This window comes from Aulonocara sp. 'chitande type north' Nkhata Bay, linkage group LG7 (assembly GCF_057382095.1).
Source record: "Aulonocara sp. 'chitande type north' Nkhata Bay isolate Kocher_YH1m ecotype deep benthic linkage group LG7, A_spYH_male_GT1.1, whole genome shotgun sequence".
NCBI classification, from domain to species: Eukaryota; Metazoa; Chordata; class Actinopteri; order Cichliformes; family Cichlidae; genus Aulonocara; species Aulonocara sp. 'chitande type north' Nkhata Bay.
Genome location: NC_141350.1, coordinates 15,987,483 through 16,010,066, shown reverse-complemented (window position 1 = coordinate 16,010,066; position 22,584 = coordinate 15,987,483). Strand labels below are relative to the sequence as shown.

Here is a 22,584-nt window from a genome sequence, read left to right as displayed (position 1 = left end):
CGAGGCTATTCAATAGAAAATATAAGAGGCCATCGTTTCGTTTTTATTTAACTTACATGTATTTGTCTTTTTAAGTATAACACAAAGCATTTCGCTAAAAAAAATAAATGACAGGGTAACGGAAATTAATTATTCTAGGTTTAAAAAAAAAGAGCAAAAATTAAAGAAAAATTAACAAATAAATAGAAAATATCCAATATCCTTGTCTTTACCATTGCTTTCAGAATAGACTAAAATGTGTGGGGGCAGTGATTTACCCCCCACACACACACTTCGTTGAACTTGCTCCAGTTGTAAATGTACGCTCAACACAGGAAACTTTTCAAAGAAAGTCGCACAATTCTGACGTCATGCAGGGGTCCTCCATGAAGCGCAGTCTCCACGTGAATTTATCAACAGCGTGATGGCTGGCGTGTAAGCTTAGCGTGCAACTTGCTGTGTTTTTACAAAAGCTAAAGGCCTGACAGTTCATCTGTAATATCAGGTAACCGGAAACGGGTCCATCCTACAGTGTTTCGTGTGTTTTGCTAGTTTGATCCTTAAATATTTTTGTTTTAGCTGTAAGTTAGCTCCACTGAGTTCTTCCTCCTGTTTCTGTTGTCAGCTCTTTGCGGCTCTGGCTCCACCGCTTTTGTCACACTGTTTAACTAGTATCTGCTTCTGTGTGATTTTGCTATCGGACAGTTATTCTCTCTCTCAGGAGCAAATAGACGATGGCAACCGTCCGTAAGAAGGTAGACAACCGGATCCGGGTCCAGATAGAGAATGGGGTCGCTTTGCAGCACAGGACCTTGTTTGTTGTGGTGGGGGATCGTGGCAGAGATCAGGTAATCCCATCACTCCCCGCGCATTCAAGACACATTAGCTTGCATTAGGAGCAGTGAGCTTATTTTACCTGCAGGGTTGTGAATTTACATGTGTGTAACTGAGCATTAAAACACAGTTGCCCCTCTCTGTTGTCCAGGTTGTCATCCTACATCACATGCTGTCTAAAGCTGCTGTGAGAGCTCGACCCTCGGTGCTCTGGTGCTATAAAAAAGACCTGGGATTCAGCAGGTGTGTGTGAGCTCACAGGAGAGAGGGTGTAATCTGTCAAATATTTAAAGAGTTCCCCAAATCTGGGATTTAAAAAAAAGTGTTTCTCATCATCATCTCATTCGCGAAACAGCAATAGAAAGAAGCGCATGAAACAGCTGCAGAAGAAGATTAAAACTGGCACGTTGAACCTGAATCAGGACGACCCATTTGAACTCTTTGTTGCCGCAACCAACATCCGTTACTGTTACTACAACGAGACGCACAAGATCCTGGGAAACACCTACGGCATGTGCGTCTTACAGGTGAGTCTCTGCTCTGGTTTAAAAAAGATTTTAGAGTAAAATAAACCACTAGGCTTGTGGTACAATAGTGTGACATCTGCCTGCAAATGAATAGTTACAGGGTTTTAAATGAACTTTAAGTCAATCTTTATTTGCCCTTACCTATTACTTGTCATATTGCTCATACTAAGCTTGGCCAAAGCTTCAAATAATGAAGTTAGCTGAGCCAAAAGCTGCACATTGCTCTAAACACAGTTTCGTGTGCTCATGGATCAGTACAATGAACGTCAGTGAGACTAGATATGCTTAATATGGTCGTTTCTGACAATGAAGCTCCACCCACCCGCTGTTCGAACGTTCTGTTTGGAAAGTACAGCCAATCAGAAAAAGGTTGGTTTAAACAGAAGGGCTTCTAGGTGCCTTCTTTGTCACACTGGATGAACTGAGAGGTTAACAGAGGCCCAGCATGACATTAAGCATCATTTTGAGCATCTTCTAAACATCCCTGTTCATTTTTCTAAATGCTCTTTAAATTTGACCTTGTTTTTGTTTTTTTCTGTTGATGAACTTATGTTCCTGTTCCTTACAAACAAGAACATAAGTGCATTTGATCAGATCACATTTGAGGACAGGTGGGGTGGGGAGGTGCATCAGGTGTTTGATTTCTATTGTTTCTCTTGTCACACAGGACTTTGAAGCTCTCACTCCTAACCTCTTAGCAAGAACTATTGAGACTGTAGAAGGTGGCGGTATAGTGGTCCTACTGCTCAGGACCATGAAGTCTCTGAAACAGCTGTATACAATGACTATGGTAAGGATTTAATTTATTATTAGATTCGGTTTGCTCTTCTGATGACGTGGAACCCACTGTGACCGACTTTCCCCCCCCCCCACCCCTTCTTCTTTCTCCAGGACGTGCACTCTCGATACAGGACCGAGGCTCATCAGGATGTGGTTGGAAGGTTTAATGAGAGGTAGGTGCTTTGCCAAGAGTTCATTGAGTTTGAAGTGTATTTGCTCAGAGGAATGAAAATTGAACCGTCATATTAAAAATGTGGTTTTATTTTTGTGTTTTTTAAGGTTCATTCTATCTTTGGCGTCCTGCAAAAACTGTGTCGTCATTGATGACCAACTTAACATCCTGCCAATTTCCACCCACATGGCGAACATTAAACCAGTTCCGCCAAAAACTCAGGTACCTTTTTTAATTATATAGTATAAAAGGTTTTTTTAATCGGTTAGTTATTCAGCAGATAGTTTGCTGACAGCAAGCTTCATAGTGGTTATCCTGCACATGGGAGGATTAATGGTTTAGACGTTGTTCTGCTTTTGTGTGTTTATGATTTATGATTTTATGACTATTAACTTGCATAAAACAGGCACCCAGGATTTATTGTCTGTACAATATGTAGGTTGCACTGCGTTCGGTCCCTTTTTAAATAAGTTTAAAAATGTTTCATACATTATAAAGACCAGTCGGGCCTCTTTGAGAAAGAGTTGGAGGGTTTTACGGACAGGCATTTCTGGCTGCTCTGAGAAGAAGCAATGATAATGTTTTTCCTGCTGTTGCTTAGGATACTGTGCTGAAAGTCTCTGAAAAACCAATAAGTGCACATTTAGGGAGAAAAAAAGACTCCATTCTGACTGGCTCTCTCGTTCCCCTTCAGGAGGACAGGTTGCCTCCTCGAGAACAGGAGCTGAAGGATCTGAAGGAGTCCCTTCAGGACACTCAGCCAGTCGGTGTATTGGTGGATGCATGCAGGACTATGGACCAGGTCAGGGCCTTTTAAATGCTACAGACACATTCACCTCCTATAACTGAATTCAAGTTGACTGCAATGTTATAGTTAAACAGTAAGTAGCAGATGTGCAGGTGTCCCAGTTGTTATTTTGAATATTTTCTATAGGCAAAGGCGGTGTTGAAGTTTATTGAAGCAATATCAGAGAAGACACTGAGGAGCACTGTGGCTCTGACTGCTGCCCGTGGTCGAGGCAAGTCTGCAGCTTTGGGGCTGGCTGTTGCTGGAGCTGTGGCTTTTGGGTATATATGACTTTCATCAATGCCATTTTAAAATATCAGCTTTGTCTGTTTTTATTCTTCTCGCTCGTCACCTGTTATTGTAACTTTTTTTTTTTTTTTTTTTTTTAAAGCTACTCTAATATCTTTGTAACTTCGCCGAGCCCGGACAACCTTCACACTATGTTTGAATTCATCTTCAAAGGCTTCGATGCCCTGCAGTATCAGGTAGGTTCTGACTCTTCTCTGCACCACTGATGTCATGCGCACATGGTGAGCACGTACTGCTTCTTACTCCCATTTTAATTCGCAGGAGCATCTCGACTATGAAATCATCCAGTCTTTGAATCCAGAGTTCAATAAAGCAGTGGTGCGGGTGAACATATTCAAAGAGCATCGGCAGACAATTCAGGTAAACAAGACTAATAAAAAAAAAAAAGTGTCTTCTTTTACAATAAAAAGTGAAATTTACACCTGATCTGATCGCACCATTACTGTGGCCCAACAGTATATCCACCCAGGTGATGCAGTGAAGCTGGGCCAGGCTGAACTGCTTGTCATCGACGAGGCCGCAGCAATCCCTCTTCCTCTTGTTAAGAAGCTGCTCGGGCCTTATCTGGTTTTCATGGCCTCCACCATCAACGGGTCAGTTTAAAACCTGAGTCATATTTATACACCACAAGATGCTGGTTAGTTTTGAATATATTAAATATATTACCGTGAAGACTTTTTTGAGTAAAATGATCAATGAGAGAAATGAGGAACTTAAATATGGAACTCCTGAACAGAAGTCAGGGCTCTAACACACAAAAATGTGCATAAACATGCTTATTTAGTCCCAATTTAGTCACACTTACCCTCTGTCAGCACATTAGACAAACGACTTTCCCGTCTCCTGACAGCTGACAATGACCTAACTAAACAACAATAACAGCTGGTTATAAGCTAACATCAGGCCAGCTAACATTAGGTTTAAGTGTGCCACCATAGCTATGTGCAGTCTACTGACATCTAGTGATGCGATGTTGCACACTGCACCTTAAGTCTTAAGGCACTGCCTTTCAGATCATCACACAGATCAAGTTTTGTGGCTGGGATGCTCAGAGCAGTTGCACTGGCACAAGGAAATGCAAATTGGCTGTTGAGCTAAGCCTTTTCAACATGACTGAATCCAAAACCAAGCAACTTATACAGCACACAGTGTGTTTTTGTGCAGTCGGTGTTTAAAACTGATCATATTTGGAATTAAGGGAGCGAAATCCATCATAATGTTCACAGTTCCAGCAGCACAGGCATGAGATCCTGGGACTTAATGTCCTTCTATCTTTATCTTCAGTACTTGTTGTTATTGCTGTAAATAAGTTTATGCAATCATACATTTCAGCTTTAAGCTGTAGGAATATTGAATGAAGGGCTAAAATAAGCAGACAGGGCACTATTTTCAGGTTGTTTTTTTTTTGTTTTTTTAAAAATCAAAACAAAAATTTTGCTGAATTAGTTGAAGACCAGTTGAGAAGTGCACACACCTGAGCTACTCGAGCGCAAGAAGGTGCAACCAGTGAATTTTCAAATTTCTGTTTCCGTGCTAATTATTTGTATTTCTGCAGCTATGAAGGCACCGGGCGCTCTCTTTCCCTCAAGCTGATTCAGCAGCTGAGGCAGCAGAGCGCAGACAGTCAGCAGAGCATGTCTGCAGAGAACAGAACCACCAACACAGCCAGACTATCAGCAGGTGAGGATCTCAGTTGCTCACCGTGTTTATGTTCAGTGCATCTGTATCGTGTGACTCACTGCTGTGTACCCGTTTCCGTTTGCAGCTCGTTCTCTCCACGAGGTTTCTCTGCACGAGTCCATTCGGTACTCTCCGGGAGACCCTGTAGAGAAGTGGCTGAATGAGCTGCTCTGTCTAGACTGCCTCAACATTCCCAGGCTCATTTCCGGCTGCCCGCTTCCACAAACATGTGAACTGTATCCTTTGTTTCCCTAATAATCCCGCCTGAGGCAAATTTACATGTGTAATTATTATTTTTTTTGCTGGGTGAGCATTAAGTAGGCACAGTGTGGTATTTTGTGCATAGATCAAACATTTAAAGTTAGGCTGCAGAAAATGCTGTGGACAGTTATTATTTAAAACACTGAATTTGATCTCAGTATTGAACTCTGTGCAATAGAAACTAAAAAAAAATTGCCAGATTTCTAATCTATGGTGCACATCACATCACCTACATTCACTATGCAAGTTTGCATTTGTCCTTATCTAATGCTGTGCAGATACTATGTGAACCGAGACACACTGTTCTGTTACCACAAAGCGTCTGAAGCTTTCCTGCAGAGGTTGATGGCTCTCTATGTGGCATCGCACTACAAGGTGATTGTCGATTGCAGTCCTTTGACTTTAATTTATTTATTTCATTTTCCCCCCCTTAAATCTAACGGCAGCGCAGTGCCCTGCACAGTGTTGTCATTTTTGTGACTCATATTTTTGTCTCCAGAATTCCCCAAATGACCTGCAGATGTTGTCTGACGCTCCGGCTCATCACCTCTTCTGCCTCCTGCCACCTGTTCCTCCCACACAAAACTCACTACCTGAGGTCCTTGCTGTGGTGCAGGTACTGTAATACACTCACAGACCCACTGTTTTAAATCATAGGGTGGGAAATGAGTAGTTAATGAAATTCTACTTATTAGTTATTTATTACAAACCAACAAAATTACGATATTTGCAAAAAGATTCATAACTGCTTATATGGGCATCTCAAATCTTTGTAAATGGTAAAGAGTGTGTAACATCTCTATAAACATTATGTAGGTGTTGTAATTGATTTGTGTAGACTCTATTTTAAAAAAGTGTATAGCTGGGCATAGGGCTGTTCGATATAACGATATATATCGGATGACGATATAAAAACGTCTATCGTTTCATTTTACGCTATCGTTTGTTTCGTGGTGTCGCAAAATAAACTGTTTACGGCAATATTTTTTCATCGTTTTGATGGTCACTGTAGTGGTTATATTAATTTCTTAAAGTTCTCTCTTTCTCTTATATTTAATATAACCACACTACGGACGGACAAGCGCCTGTTTTTATGCGTTGTGGTTAGCAACAACGACGGTAACAGCATCGCGTGTCCGCTTGTTTATGTTCCACATAAACCTTTCACAATAAAGTTCAAGATCCTGTTGAGACTTTTCAAAATAAACTGAATCACGTGAAAGAGCAGATTATTTACGGATGAGAAGTAAAAAAGAGCCGCCAGGTGCTAAAAAATAAACCTTAGACTCAAACGTTAGAACAGGCTTTTCCCCGCAGCACGCCGTGTAATAAATACTCACAAAGAAAACGGCGGCCGTTACAACTTATGTCTAAAAATGTACATTTCATGCATCTGTTAAAACGGCTACATGACGCACATCTGGAAACACTTCACGCAAGTCGAGCTGCCGAGATTCATAGAATTAAAAAAAACAGGTGGCACTGGTATAAAGTAAGACTGTGAACCTTTAGTCCATATTTTATGGAAGCCCGTTTCCGCCACTAAAAAAAAAAAAAAGCTAGTATCCATAACTCGAAATTTCGAGTTATTTTCTCGAAATTTCGAGTTATTATCTCGAAATTTCGAGTTACTTTTCTCGAAATTTCGAGTTAGCTCTGCCAATCAAAAATATACGTGAATGAGGTCGCTTTCTTGTTACCCGGAAGCATATGGCGCAGGACCGCGCACTCAAAAACGGATCCCAACAAATTAAAGTATGTTTGCTGATAGTAACACCATGTGATTCAGCTAATAACACAGGGATTTCATCATTTGTGAAGCCAGGCTGAAAACACTCAGCAATCTGTGCATTCACGACTGGATGTAATACCGGTAGCTTAGCTGTAGCATTTGTAGCTGAGGGCTTCAGCTTCCGGGTAACATGGAAATGACGTCATTCACGTAGATTACTGATTGGCAGCGCTAACTCGAAATTTCGAGTTGCTTTTCTCAAAATTTTGAGTTAATATGTCGAAATTTCGAGATAATAACTCGAAATTTCGAGAAAATAACTCGAAATTTTGAGTTATGGATCCTTTTTTTTTTTTTTTTTTTTTTAGTGGCGGAAACGGGCTTCCATAATATTTTGGGTCCTGCTTCACTCTGTTTATTTTTCTATGTAACTCACTTTTTCTTGTGGTTTGGTTTTGGTTTTTATGAACCAAAACTTCTTGTGTAGGTTAGGAAATAGATTGTGGTTTAGGTTAAGCTATTTTGAGTTGGGACTGAGATTGCCCCTATTATTGCCGCTGCACATGGCCTCGGAGGACTACTACAGCCATAGGGCAGGGGTGTCAGACAATGAGGGCTGGGGGTCCGGAATCGGCCTCGCAAAGATTCCAGTCCGGCCTTACTGGATGGCTTTGGAAAATGTGAAGAACAGAAATCTGGACTTCTAATTGTATTTTCATACATTTTTACAGCTTTTCCTACATACATAGATAGATAGATAGATAGATAGATAGATAGATAAAATTTAATATTTATTTTACACGTTTGCTTCTTATAGTTGTTTACATTTCTGGCCCAAATAAGGTCAGCAGTGAGCTCTGTGTGGCCCGTGATGTAAAATGATTTTGACATCCCTGGCTTAGGGTTTTTTTTTTTAATAGTGATTTATTGTCACTAGCATGCATGAGCTCTATGAACATCACTGATAGGCGACCTTTTTGATTCCACTCAAACATGCATTTGCACCCTCGTGCCCCCCAGGTATGTCTGGAGGGGGAAATATCAAGACAGTCCATCCTCAACGGCCTGTCCAGAGGGAAGAAGGCCTCAGGCGACCTCATTCCCTGGACTGTCTCAGAGCAGGTACAAAACCTTCAACAAAACCACTACAGCTCATTCTTTTACAGTCCAGTGAAGACATTTTTAAACTAATACTGAATCCTCTACTCTTGTCACAGTTTCAAGACCCGGAGTTTGGCACCCTCTCAGGAGGTAGAGTGGTGCGCATTGCTGTTAATCCAGACTACCAAGGAGTAAGAATCTGCCATGTTTTTCTTGATATACACTGTACTGAAATATTTCCGCTGCAGTTGCTTTCCTCAGGGAGTAAGAGTGGTGAGGAATTTCCTAAAGGGCATTTTTGTCTGCAGGAACTATTAAGCATTTTTTTGTTTTGTTTTGTTTTGGGTGGCCCAAAGCTTCATGTGCAGTCCACTAAAGCATGAAGCAAACTCTGTTTTTGGAAAGAAAGAAGCGCCTATTCTGGGGTACTTCTGAGTGGCCCTGAATTACTCCTAGGTTAAACTCAGAGAAGATAATAACAGCCAAAAATACAATTTTTAAAAACCCTGAAACCCATCAGCAGTTATGTGAAGAACAGCAGAATAAATAAAAAGAGATGATGTGATGAAGAATACATGTTAGAAATTGATCTGTGGGGTGGTGCCTGTTACATCGCTTACGTGTCCAGAGAGATTTCTGCGAGAGAAGTGCCACACTATAAAATAACAAATGGCAGCGGCATTAATTTAGGCAAAACAGACCTGGAACTGCTCGGACAGGTTGACAGATGAGGTGATGCAGGAGTGCCTGGGGACTATGATAGAAGAGACTGAGAAAGATGTAACCTGGTCCCTATGTTTTGGGGTTTTTTTTGTTTTTGTCTCATGTGTAGATGCAGCTGACCTATTAGCTTAATCTCAGAGGGTCTTCTCTGCACAGGAAAATCAGACAAACAATGTCCTGAAAGAATCTTTTAGCTCCCTGAAAAGGTTTTAGTACGGTAGTTAAAAACAAAAAACAAATAAAAATAAAGAAATAGCTGTCCACTAGACCATGCATCTAAATTAAGTTTGGGGGAGATAATATTACACCCCTTAGGTGAGTACAGACTTCAGTGCTTGGTTGCAGCATTGTTTTTTTTAACCTGTCAGCGCATGAATGACGTGATTCAGAGGGAAAAGCCGTTTATTGGGGGTTTTTTTGGGGGTTTTTTTTGGCTTTGGCCTTACTGTGTAAACAAAAGAAATCTCCACATGACAGAGGAATGCTTGCCCTCAGGAAGTTAGTGAAATTTGGGAAATGAAAGTTCCCGGAGCTTTTGCTGGCGTAGTAACACAGTTAATTTGAATAATCGACCTGTGCACCAGATGGGCTACGGCTCCAGAGCTCTCCAGCTGCTGCAGATGTACTACGAGGGCAAGTTTCCCACGATGGATGAGAGCACACAATCAAACCACAATGAAATCACCTCTGTCAGCAGTGAGGTAAGACACCGGTGTTTTCAGCAACATCTGCTAGACATTATTTGCGCACTTGAAGTGTAACCGGAGTGAACCTCGCTACGGTTTGTTGTGCAGGCTGTGAGTCTGCTGGAAGAGGTGATCACTCCACGCAAGGAGCTCCCTCCTCTTCTGCTGAAGCTGAGTGAGAGGAGGGCAGAGAAACTGGACTACTTAGGCGTTTCCTATGGCCTTACTGCACAACTGCTTAAGTGAGTTGGCTTAACATGAAGTGAAGGGGATGAATCTTTTGGAAGTGTATAAAAATGAATCTGTTTTCAACCACAACAGGTTCTGGAAGAAGGCAGGATATATTCCAGTTTACTTGAGACAAACCCCAGTAAGTACCATTCAGTCACTTTTTCATGTTTCTTTTTGTTGTTGTTTTTGTTTTTTTGCACTGCTGTAATTATTTTTTCATGTGCGGTTGTATGTAGAATGACCTTACAGGGGAGCACTCCTGCGTGATGCTGAAGGAGCTAAATACAGATGAAACCCCGGAGCAGAGCCAGTGGCTTTCTGCCTTCTCGAAAGGTGAACATGCTTACACTGCCTGAGGAGAACTGGTGTGCTCAAGCTTGTCAGGCTCCTTTAGAACAATTCTTCTTCCCCTTCCTCAGATTTTCGTCGGCGCTTCCTGTCTCTGCTCTCCTACCAGTTCAGCAACTTTCATCCGAGTCTAGCACTGAGCATTTTGCAGAATAAGAAGTCCAAGGAGAATACCTGCAGTAAGAGTCCTCTGTTTAAAACACCCTGATCTGATTTCTCCAGCGTAGACCTCACCCCAGTCTGACTTGTCTCTCATCATAACAGTTCTCAGCAGCTCAGAGCTGGTGGCTCACTTCAGCCCTTATGACCTCAAACGTCTGGAGCTGTATTCGAGGAGCATGGTGGATTACCACCTCATTATGGACCTGGTGCCAACGGTGGCACGCGTGTTCTTCCTCAAGCAGCTCGGTGATATGTCTCTCTCAGCAGCGCAGTGTGTACGTTTCCATCAACATTTTATATGACGGGTATCCTTCCAATGCAGCTGATTCCTCTGTTTAAGACGTTAACTGACTGATGTCCGCTGTGCTCTAGGCTTTGCTGCTGGGAATCGGACTGCAGCATAAGTCTGTGGATCAGCTGGAAAAGGAAATTGAGCTTCCAAGCTCACAGCTCATGGGCCTCTTCAACCGCGTCATCCGTAAATTTGTGCAAGTGAGTTGCCAATAATTAAGTCATACAGAAAAACCTCACTTGTGGATGATGTACAACTCACTGTTAATTAAAGCAGCTGCAGTAAGGCTGTAACATCATATCTTTTCATTATTACTGCATTAGATCTTCACCGGCATCCAAGAAAAAGCAGTTGAAGCACAGATGGCAGCCACTAAAGAAGTTGCAATGGAGCCAACTGTCAGAAGCCTCAGTGAAGATCTGGTATTTGTGCTAAATTATTTCTGATGATTAGCTAATGCTGGAATAATTTACAGGTTATTACCATTAACCTCCTAAGACCCGAACTCTTCCACAGCATGCATTTTTAATTTCTCTTTGATATTTGGGCATATTGGGGCCCATGAATGTAAAAACAAAGAATTACCAGATTTATTTATTTTTTTACCTTATTTTTGTTTTTATGAAAAATAAGAGCCACATAGGAGGATATTTGTTTAAAATTCTGATAGAACAGTAATAATGGATTGGATTTATATAGCGCTTTTCAAGGCACCCAAAGCGCTTTACAATACCACTATTCATTCACTCTCACATTCATACACCGGTGGAGGCAGTTACAGTTGTAGCCACAGCTGCCCTGGGGCAGACTGACAGAAGCGAGGCTGCCATATCGCACCATCGGCCCCTCTGGCCAACACCAGTAGGCAAGTAGGGTAAAGTGTCTTGCCCAAGGACACAACGACCAGGACAGAGAGCCCAGGGATCGAACCAGCGACCTTCCGGTTACAGATGCGATTCCCAACCCCCTGAGCCACGGTCGCCCCAGCGTAGCAGTATAATGTCCTCGTAAGTGGATATCAGGCCCTTGTAGAGCAAAAATCTCAGCAGGAGAGACTAATCCAGCTTCAGGGGTCATAAGTTGGTGCTAATCCATCATAAGGAAGCAGCAGAAAGTTCCTCCTTAATTTTATGCTTTTGTTTAAGGGTTTAATGACTCGCCACATCCAGAGTTCACGTCATGTTTCAAATTTCCGGCAAAAGTTTTTGCCACAATCTTTTATCTTTTCATTTACTCGAAGAGAAACGAAAAAGAAAAAAGTTAAATTGTTTTTTTTTTTCCCTAAACCACAGCCGTAAACACGACCTGATCATGAACTGAGAGTGAACTCGTTATTCTGATGCATTTCTAATTAGCTTTCAGTTCTCGTTGGCCTTTTATGCTCATTTATGGCTTCACGTTTTTATTCATGGACTCTTCCAGAAGCAGCTTTGCATGCTCTGCAGCTTTAGCGCCCTTCCTCCTCCGTATGGCAGCTCACTTCTGATTGGCTGAAAGTTTGAAGAGCAGGTGGATGGGGTTGCTGTGCCTGTAAAGCTGTTTCTCTGTATTACAAAACACAAAGATGGAACCACAAAACCCCCACAGTGTTTATGTCAACTTTGGTCTCGGTTTCAGAAGTGTCACACCTACATTTTATAGATACAAGTAAAGAAGGAATTTTCCCCTCTCTGTTCATAGAATGAAGCAGCAAAGGAGTTTGAGGAGAGACACAAACAAGATGTGGAAAAAGTAAAGGAAATGGACCTGGAACAGTGAGTATCGGGTTTGAAGGGCAGCCTTGGCCATTGCATTTTTTTTAGACCAGTATTTACTCTAGCTGTCTTTTTGTTTTTTTGAGGTACAAAATTCGTGGGGACGACGAGGAGTGGGACCAGGTGCTGAAGAAAGCAGGGAGCACAGCTATCGTCAGCATAAAAAGGTAGAGTGTTACTTACAATGTTTGGTGAGAAATCTAGTGTTCAGTTGTTGGAAAAGCTTGTTTGTAATGAAGACCTGCTTCCAACAGTGACAAGAAGAGGAAATGGGAAGGAGGAACCCCCATAGCGAGCAATGGAGCTCCCCAACACGGAAAATTAAAAAAGAAGGAAACGCAACACGGAAAATTCAAGAAGAACAAGCATGGAAAATTTGGAAAGAAGGCGTGAGAGTGAAGTGGACACAGTATTGACAAGACTACATGTGTGATCTGGAGAATTTGGGATATCTTGGACTGAATTGTAAGCCTATGAGTGTAACTGTAAGACTGCATAGTCTATTTTTATTGTTTTGTGTTAAATTCTGCTCTTTGTATGCTGTCAGTTGCTGTAAGAACAATTTTGCTCCTCTCGACTGTGTAACACTGCACAGATACTGTCAACAGAACAAAGCATCACACTTCAGCCTGATTAAATAAAAAGTTATGATTTACTTTCCACTTACATAAACCATTTTACAGTATTTTTAGATTTAATGTAAGGGTTTCTGTAAATCCTTGTTAAATTGTTGCTTTAAAAAAAAAAAATTTAAACTTGAGGTATGTAGTTGGCTTTTGGCTCCGATGAACCGATCACTTGAAAAGCTGAGGATGTAAGTCATTCCACTTCTCTTGAAGCTGCTGCTTCACAATCTCTGGTCCGAAGATGCAGTCTATGGCCTGCTGAGAGAGCTTCCACACGGCTTCATGACTGAGACCGAATGTGGAAGCTGCCAGCTGATATTCCTGAGATAAGTCCGTACAGAAGACTCCTTTATCGTCGGTCTGTAATGTAAAAAAAGGAACATTGTTCAGGTGTGATTTTTTTTTTCTTTTTTTTTCCCCCCTTTCCTCTCACAGGTCTCTGATCTATTTTTGTTCAAGTAGAAAGTTATTCTGTGTTAATCTAAAAGAAAAACTACATCTACCCACACCTGTGACAGGATGTTAATGCTGTGCCCCACCGTTTTGTGGTTGTCTAAAGACGGTAAAAAAAGAAATGGTAATAACTTCAGCATCAGTATGTTACTTGTATGCCAATATTTTAAAGCCTCCACAGCCCTAATTCAAATAGGACCTGTGTGTTTCCTTCTTTCCTGTTATGTGTATACACTGTGATAAAGGTGGCTGGTTATATTAAACATGGCAAAAATAATGTGCAGGCAACGCCTCTAAGCTCAGACTTCAGACTGCTCTGAAAAGTACGGTTCAGTTTTTTCCCCCCAACTTGGCTCCCACAGAAGCTCCACCCACCTGCTTTCTAAACCCTGTGTTTGAGAGGAGCAGCCAATCAGAATAAAAGATGGCTTAAAACGGAGACGAGCTAAAACTAATTCAGCTGTTGCTGAAGGCTCGGTGTAAGATAAAGACTATGCAAGAATTTAGCCTAATGAGGTTAAAAAACAAAAACATTAAAAAGAAGTATACAGTGGAAACTTACGCAAATTACAGTTGGGTGTCCCAGCTCGTACCAGTACTTGAAATGATGTTTGGAGTAACACGGCACAGTGTTGCCTTTCACATTTGATGTCAGGCACAGCTCTACAGAGGAGAAAAAAATCAACATTAAAAGTTCTGCTCGTACGTCAAAAAAGACGCACTGCGAGCTCATACCTCCACCATAACGCAGCTCACTATCGGGACAATTTACTTTTAACTACTGAGTATTGTGTTGTTAATATTCACTTTGTTTTCTTTAAGTTGGTAGTGCAGTAAAGATCAGATAAGCAAAGCATGACAGATGTTCACTTTGATTACACACACAGGAGCAGCTAATGAATGATATGTATTGATTTGTAAATAACTGAACATGAATAACTTGAAAGGGTGAAACATAAACATGAGGTCAGAGGTCAAGTGTGACATGATATTTGGATTCAGACTATAATGTGATATTTAGAATCCTCGTAGTATTCCCTATATGTTGTCAATACAACATACTTGCTATATTTTTATTTTGTCAGTATCACTGATAAGATGTGGACCGACAGATGTGGATGTGGATGTGTCTGCATCGCTTATTTTCACCCCTCAAACTTTCAATTTTGGCTTTTCAGAGTGAAACTGCATCGGTAGCGAAATGCCTCAGTCACTGTGATCCTGCAGCACAGGAACAGTGCATGTGAGGCATAAATTTGATTAAAAGTTCACACATTTTAAAATGAAAACATCTTAGCGTGGATGCTGCGTCACCTATTGGTATCTTTTTCTGAACCACTTTGTTAACGAGGCTTTGAGATCCACCGACTTCAGGATGTAAGAAGGTGCCATGACCGATTCTGTCAGGAGGAAGACTCAACAGCAAATCTGATTCATCCAGCTGTGATGGAATCTGCAACAATATTTGATGACATCACTCTTACGTAAAATATTACTACAGTCAAATTATCTCTCTCTGTCTATCTCTCTCTATTTTTTAAGTGTGCTATTCATACTTCTGAGAGGTGCAGTGACAACTTCAGTCCAGAGTTTTTGGCCTTCTGTAGGGCAGGAAGCAGATCTTTGCCATGGCCCACCTTAAAATGAAAGCTACATTATCATGTGAAATAATGAGACGTGGTCCTACTAATAAATAGCATTACAATACAGTTTCCCAACATAATTTAAAGTCAATTTAACAAGCTACCTCTTATTTTCTTTCATACAAATACTGCTACAGCGTGGTTTCTGGTGTTTAACATGTTTTAAAAGTTTTTAATAATGAGATCAGCATATGTGCAATTAATCCCTGTGAGCCAAAAGCTCAGTATTAACACCTTCAGTTTGCAAGAAGCTGCCAATTGGAAGAAAGTCTGGTAAAAGCAATACTGGCCTTGAAGCAAGATTATTTAAAATGGTTTGTTTCAGATAAAGGGTGAATTGAGGAGCTTCATCAAGGCCCAGTTTAAGATAAATAAGGATTACTTTAAAACTGTGAATCATGCAAAGCTTCTCTAGTAGAGTCCAAGAATAAAAATGGGAAATTAAGGATGAGATTTAAGGACATACAGTTTACATCATTTTCAAAAATTAAACTCTTGTGCTCTGCAGAAGTTATTTGAGATGACCAGTTTAACAACTTTTCTTTGTCACCCTGGAAAAGTCCACTCCCACCAGAATAGACATATTTCATCACAAAACTAGACGGTGACCATTCCTATTATGGGTCAAATAGACCCAAACAATGCCAGTAAAATACAGAGTAACTGGATCTGTAGCTATTAGTACAAAGCCACCATAGTACCAAACTGTCTGACAAACCGTTGGATCTCCACTGAGGTCAACTCCCACCACTAAACCATCAGATGACAGCATGAACTCCTCAGCCAAATTCACCGTCTCCAAGGCAACTTCAGTCCCATTCCTGCGGTCAATGGCTACCAGAAACCTTCAAGATAAATAATATTGAGAATCATGTGGTCAGTGACACAGCCACAACTCATAAGACAAATGTGTGGACTTGTACACAGCTGGGTAAACCTACCTGACATCAATGTCCGCTCCCTCCTCCTTACACTTCTGGATGGCTTTGATGACCGTTTCAATGTAAGTCTTCTTTGTCAGTCCTACGAACACAAACATACCAAATCAGTGCATGGTGAAAGAAATCCCAAGTAATTTCATGTTCAGTTTGTTCCCTCGCTCTTCCACTGCAAAAACCCCCAATACAAAAAAGCAAACAAAAGATCTGGAGGTGAAGTGCTGAACTCACACTCATTCAGTTCACTGAATCGCTCAATATGAGAAGGCGGTGGTGTACAGAAGCACATTTACAGAATTTGTGTTATTTTCCAAAAACCTATGGACTTAATTGCATTTTTTTTCATTATTACTATTTTTCAGTTATATACAGTGGGGCAAAAAAGTATTTAGTCAGCCACCGATTGTGCAAGTTCCCCCACTTAAAATGATGACAGAGGTCAGTAATTTGCACCAGAGGTACACTTCAACTGTGAGAGACAGAATGTGAAAAAAAAATCCATGAATCCACATGGTAGGATTTGTAAAGAATTTATTCGTAAATCAGGGTGGAAAATAAGTATTTGGTCAATAACAAAAATACAACTCAATACTTTGTAACATAACCTTTGTTGGCAATAACAGAGGTCAAACGTTTACTATAGGTCTTTACCAGGTTTGCACACACAGTAGCTGGTATTTTGGCCCATTCCTCCATGCAGATCTTCTCGAGAGCAGTGATGTTTTGGGGCTGTCGCCGAGCAACACGGACTTTCAACTCCCGCCACAGATTTTCTATGGGGTTGAGGTCTGGAGACTGGCTAGGCCACTCCAGGACTTTCAAATGCTTCTTACGGAGCCACTCCTTTGTTGCCCGGGCGGTGTGTTTTGGATCATTGTCATGTTGGAAGACCCAGCCTCGTTTCATCTTCAAAGTTCTCACTGATGGAAGGAGGTTTTGGCTCAAAATCTCACGATACATGGCCCCATTCATTCTGTCCTTAACACGGATCACTTGTCCTGTCCCCTTGGCAGAAAAACAGCCCCATAGCATGATGTTTCCACCCCCATGCTTCACAGTAGGTATGGTGTTCTTGGGATGCAACTCAGTATTCTTCTTCCTCCAAACACGACGAGTTGAGTTTATACCAAAAAGTTCTACTTTGGTTTCATCTGACCACATGACATTCTCCCAATCCTCTGCTGTATCATCCATGTGCTCTCTGGCAAACTTCAGACGGGCCTGGACATGCACTGGCTTCAGCAGCGGAACACGTCTGGCACTGCGGGATTTGATTCCCTGCCGTTGTAGTGTGTTACTGATGGTGACCTTTGTTACTTTGGTCCCAGCTCTCTGCAGGTCATTCACCAGGTCCCCCCGTGTGGTTCTGGGATCTTTGCTCACCGTTCTCATGATCATTTTGACCCCACGGGATAAGATCTTGCGTGGAGCCCCAGATCGAGGGAGATTATCAGTGGTCTTGTATGTCTTCCATTTTCTGATGATTGCTCCCACAGTTGATTTTTTCACACCAAGCTGCTTGCCTATTGTAGATTCACTCTTCCCAGTCTGGTGCTATGGCGTTATTTTTGTGCCACTATTCTGAGCGCACGTAAAAAAGGTTTGCAGGTGCAAGTGTTGCATTTTGAGGAGAAATTTATTTTGAGCGAAGAAAAGCTGAATTTGAGTGAACAAAATTCATTGCTGCATGCAAAAAATGTATATCCGTGTTTGCTATTATCCATATACACACGCACAATAGCAGCCCCTCTCGCTCAGTTTTTGTATTTGCGCTCGCAATGTGTCGCTCACGCTCTCAACATTTCTGCCCGTGCACGCTCAACTCTTTCTGTACACCGTTATATTTGTGCCACAAAACCAGCCAATCACAGACTTGGATGCAAAAAAATCTGATTGGCTGTTTTTGTCTCCAATCAGCTCGAAAGGACGAAATGCAATATCCCAGAATCCATTTCGTCCAAAGCTCAAACGAGGCAGTGGCGGAGGAACACAGAGTGGCGGAGTTTGAAATATTACTCTTTCTGGGACACAAAATAAACTTTTAAGATATTTTCATGTTAGAATGTAGCTGTGTGAACTTCAAATATCTGCTCGATTTATCAAGACATCACATATTTGCATAAGTGCTCCAACGTTTTCGGAGATGCCTGTTACCCACCAGCTGACCGGGTGGGAACTCGGGTTAAACATAATATATAAGGCTGAACTGACAAAAAAATCACCGACTACACCACCAGGTATTATTGGAAAAACCATAAAGCCTTTGAACGAAAACAAACGCTGTTGTGACAGTGATGTACACTGTTTTGTTGGTATATATGTATGATTTGTATCACCTTCATGTTTCCAGCTTTACAGCTGTGGCTCCAGCAAACATCAGCTGATACTAGAAATTAATTTTAAATAAATTCTAACAACAGCTGATCAATTTTGAACGTGCTGCTGTTGTTGTTTAGCGCAACATCCGCTGGTTTCCTGTTTCTGGCGCAAAGTGGGAGATAAACAAACAAGAGAGACGATCAGCTGATCATTGATCAGTTTCATGATTGAAGTAGCAACAGGAGAGGGAGGGAGAATGAGGAGAGAAGAGGCAGCTAAGACACAGAATAACTCCAGCTTTGTGTCTTTTTTATTCTCGCTGAAGTCTTTTCCCCTCAATACGGATGTATTGTAATTGGTCCAGCCCAGAGTTGATTATTACCAGTTGGCTAATCCACCACCTTTCATTGTTTATACCATTACAAAAACAAACAAACTAACATAAAAATGAAAAATCACCATTGGCCCACCGGGCAAATGCCGGGTAAATGCCCAATGGCCAGTCCAGGTATTCGGTCAGCTGGTGGGTAACAGGCATCTCCAAAAACGTTAGAGCACTTATGCAAATATGTGATGTCTTGATAAATCGAGCAGATATTAGAAGTTTACACAGCACCATTCTCGCATGAAAATATCTTAAAAGTTTATTTTGTGACCCACAAAGAGTAATATTTCAAACTCCGCCACTCTGTGTTCCTCCGCCACTGCCTCGTTTGAGTTTTGGACGAAATGGATTCTGGGATATTGCATTTCGTCATTTCGAGCTGGTTGGAGACGAAAACAGCCAATCAGATTTTTTTTGCATCCAAGTCTGTGATTGGCTGGTTTTGTGGCACAAATATAACGGTGTACAGAACGAGTTGAGCGCGCACGGGCTGAAATGTTGAGAGCGCGAGCGACACATTGCGAGCGAGCGCAAGTGCAAAAACTGAGCGAGAGGGGCTGCTATTGTGCGTGTGTATATGGATAATAGCAAACACGGATATACATTTTTTGCATGCAGCAATGAATTTTGTTCACTCAAATTCAGCTTTTCTTCGCTCAAAATAAATTTCTCCTCAAAATGCAACACTTGCACCTGCAAATTTTTTTTACGTGCGCTCAGAATAGTGGCACAAAAATAACGCCATAGTGCAGGTCTACAATACTTTTCCTGGTGTCCTTCGAAAGCTCTTTGGTCTTGGCCATGGCGGAGTTTGGAGTCTGACTGTTTGAGGCTGTGGACAGGTGTATTTTATACAGATGATGAGTTCAAACAGGTGCCATTCATACAAGTAACGAGTGGGGGACAGAAAAGCTTCTTACAGAAGACGTTACAGGTCTGTGAGAGCCAGAGATTTTCCATGTTTGGGGTGACCAAATACTTATTTTCCACCCTAATTTACGAATAAATTCTTTACAAATCCTACCATGTGAATTCATGGATTTTTTTTTCACATTCTGTCTCTCACAGTTGAAGTGTACCTCTGGTGCAAATTACTGACCTCTGTCATCATTTTAAGTGGGGGAACTTGCACAATCGGTGGCTGACTAAATACTTTTTTGCCCCACTGTATTAGTTGAGTAAAATATATTTTAAGTAACACTTTTTTAAATTCAGAACACTCACTATATTTCTTCCGAGATTGCTGGATTCAGCTCAGTCATGCCTTAACAGCAAACCCAGGTTAGTGTTTCTGGGATGGTCCCAATCAGAACTGTCTGAACTCAGCACTTTAGATTAGTTTTCTGCCTATTGTACCTTTGTGTTGACAGCACTGCCTTGTTTTTTGTTTGTTTGTTTTCGGGGGGGGGGGGGGGGGGGGGGGGGGTTCCAGTTTTTGTACTGTTTTTTGTTTTCCTAAACTATTCATCTGGTTTGTTTCAGTGAACTTCTCAGAATTTGATGTTGAACTTTTAGAAATTCTGCATTCCCGAACTCACAGTGGCATTACAAAAAAAACAAATGGTAACAAAAAGTAATATCATTAGCAAATTAATAACAGTAAATAGATTATCTGTTTTTCCTATTCACCTGGAATTTTCAAGCACTATATTATAAAAAGTGCACATGATTGTAGAAGTCCAGGGCTCATACACATTTTTCAGGGTCAAAATCAAGCACTTTTTAAGCACTTTCAAAGTCCATTTTCAATCTTTTCCAGCCCATTACCAAAAAAAAAGAATGCATGTTTCACCTCAGTAAGGCCATGTAAAAATTAAAACGAATCATTTTAGGTTGACTTAAATGTCCTTTGTTCCCCTTTTGTCACCACAGACAAATACTGAAAAAGGAAATGGTGCAATATGCATATAGTGTACAAACTCAAAAAACAAATTTCTCTTAAAAATTAAGATTTGCAAATGTGAACAAATCAACTTGTTAAAGATATTCATCTCCACTTGGAAAAAAACAACAACAACCCCACAAAACAAGAAACGGCACCAAACACCACATTAATACACAGCAAGGCCAAATTACTAAGTATTCTCATCAGATATTGATGCTTCTTTACTATGTGACACAAAAAAAATAGGAGACAGATTTTTTTTTTAACTAGTTAAGCACCCACTCCCACAAAAATGGGGGCAAAAGGGAGGAGATCACGTTTAATCGGTTATAACACAAGGTCAGAAATACAAGTGCTGAAATGAGGAGTGTCCACAGAAACCTCTCAATCTCAGCTAAAATCTCATATAAACCATTTCTACAAACCTATAACAAAGCAAAGACACCAAACAGTTAAAAGAGCAGTTACGTCACCATGAATCTGTGGACAGGTAATATCCATTACCCATACAAACCCTGGAAGTCACTCCCAAACAGTCTGGCTAATTTTTCAAGAAGTCAAAATGTTCTTCCCATTTAAAGAATTTCTCCATACAGATGCCCAAATACTTATATGTATTAGCCTGTTGTATTGTGCAACCATCAATTACAACTGGTTCCTATGCACATATACCCCTAGGATTGAATATAATTTCTTTAGTTTTATCAGTACTGAAAATAAGACAATGACTGTTATACTACACTTTGAATAATTCAAATGAATTAATTATTGAATTTAATAACCAAATCATTAGTCTTCTTGCCTCTACAATCATAGGTATATACAGGAGAACTCACTGCTCCCTGTACTGTGTCATTCACCTTCGCCTGTCATTCACCTGTATCTCTCTCTTCACGTGGTGTGCTTCTTAACTCTAAATATTTGACACCATCAGCTGCAAACTCTTTGATAACATCTGTAGCCACCTGGCAGGAAAACAAAAACATCAATTACTTATAAATATCCTTAGAAACACTTTGACTAAAAGAAGCACGACACTGTTTTGAGTCAGGCCTTACCATCAGGATATCCTCCTCAGTGTCCACCAACTTGTGGATGACCCTGAAGACTTCAAAGCACCTGCAGAGACCCAAAGACATAGTGTTTTAATCTTAACCCGTTTATCAACGTCTCCCAGACAGCTCATTCTGTCCACTTAAATTTAGCTCAACACGTGCTTTTTCTTGTCGTTTCTTTTCTTTTCTATCAAATATAAAGTAGGGTTTAAACCCTGCTGGGTTTCATATGAAATTGTCAATGAATTACAGACGCACTCATCCAGAGTCCTCCGCTGTCCTTTGCCAATGGCCGTCATGCTGTGTTCAATGTTGAGATGTGGCTTTCGGCTGATGAGCTTCTCGATGGTTTGCGCGCTGACAGAACCATTGAGGTGAGCGTGAAGCTCCTGGTAACAATCAAAACGCTGACGTTAGCATTTAGTTAGCTTACACGTTAAGCTCCTCTATACATTAACCGCCCTTACTCTCTATAAACCTTCAAATTACTCACTTTATAAGCCTCTGTTATTCACGTTAGGCGGTTGACTTACCACTTTTGGCAGCTCCCGATAAAAGACATCATTGTCCATCACAAAGTAAAGACAATCCGCGAGCAAGTCTCTGAGCTCCGAGCTGTTTGCTGCTTTTACAAGCCTTTGTTTTCAGTCTACATTTACCCGGAACACCATCAGTGCAACCAAGAAATAATTCCCCGGCTGCTACTGCAGCGGTCAGGGTTCCGCTAAAGACTTCCTTTCTACATCAGATAAATGACTTGTATTTCCTCCTTTCTTTATTTCCTTTTATGGTAAAAATTTAGAATCGCAAAGTCAATCTGACAGCAAAACATTGTTTTCTAATTTAAGAGGACATTCAAATGATTTTAATCATTATTTTGCCCTCCTTAAGTGTGTCAGTTGTCGGTACATTGTTGTAGCTA

The 22,584-nt window shown here is 41.0% G+C and overlaps 2 protein-coding genes across 3 annotated transcripts; one reads left to right on the top strand and one right to left on the bottom strand.

Moving 5' to 3' along the window:
• Positions 1-355: 355 nt before the first annotated feature.
• nat10 (N-acetyltransferase 10) lies at positions 356-14,276 on the top strand. Of its 2 annotated transcripts, none has more exons than XM_086299035.1 (29): positions 356-484; positions 701-827; positions 965-1,056; positions 1,169-1,340; positions 2,008-2,130; positions 2,232-2,293; positions 2,400-2,514; positions 2,987-3,094; positions 3,227-3,360; positions 3,471-3,564; positions 3,650-3,748; positions 3,845-3,981; positions 4,944-5,068; positions 5,154-5,304; positions 5,608-5,704; positions 5,829-5,945; positions 8,082-8,183; positions 8,279-8,353; positions 9,470-9,586; positions 9,680-9,813; positions 9,893-9,941; positions 10,039-10,135; positions 10,222-10,329; positions 10,415-10,587; positions 10,685-10,804; positions 10,928-11,026; positions 12,285-12,358; positions 12,445-12,525; positions 12,613-14,276. In XM_086299035.1, the coding sequence occupies exons 2-29, from the start codon at positions 714-716 to the stop codon at positions 12,749-12,751; spliced, it is 3,108 nt and encodes a 1,035-aa protein (XP_086155161.1). In that variant the 5' UTR covers positions 356-484; positions 701-713; the 3' UTR covers positions 12,752-14,276. The 2 variants fall into 2 exon arrangements, with proteins under 2 accessions (XP_086155161.1, XP_086155160.1); XM_086299034.1 differs by having other exon boundaries at positions 364-484; positions 685-827.
• On the bottom strand, positions 12,992-22,353 carry mapda (N6-Methyl-AMP deaminase). The gene is made up of 10 exons (XM_086299036.1): positions 22,196-22,353; positions 21,921-22,051; positions 21,666-21,726; positions 21,485-21,572; positions 16,022-16,103; positions 15,799-15,925; positions 14,994-15,074; positions 14,752-14,890; positions 14,000-14,100; positions 12,992-13,344 (listed from the first exon to the last, which is right to left on the bottom strand). Exons 1-10 carry the CDS (start codon positions 22,232-22,234, stop codon positions 13,153-13,155), a joined length of 1,041 nt encoding a protein of 346 aa, XP_086155162.1. The 5' UTR covers positions 22,235-22,353; the 3' UTR covers positions 12,992-13,152.
• Between the last annotated feature and the right edge of the window lie 231 nt (positions 22,354-22,584).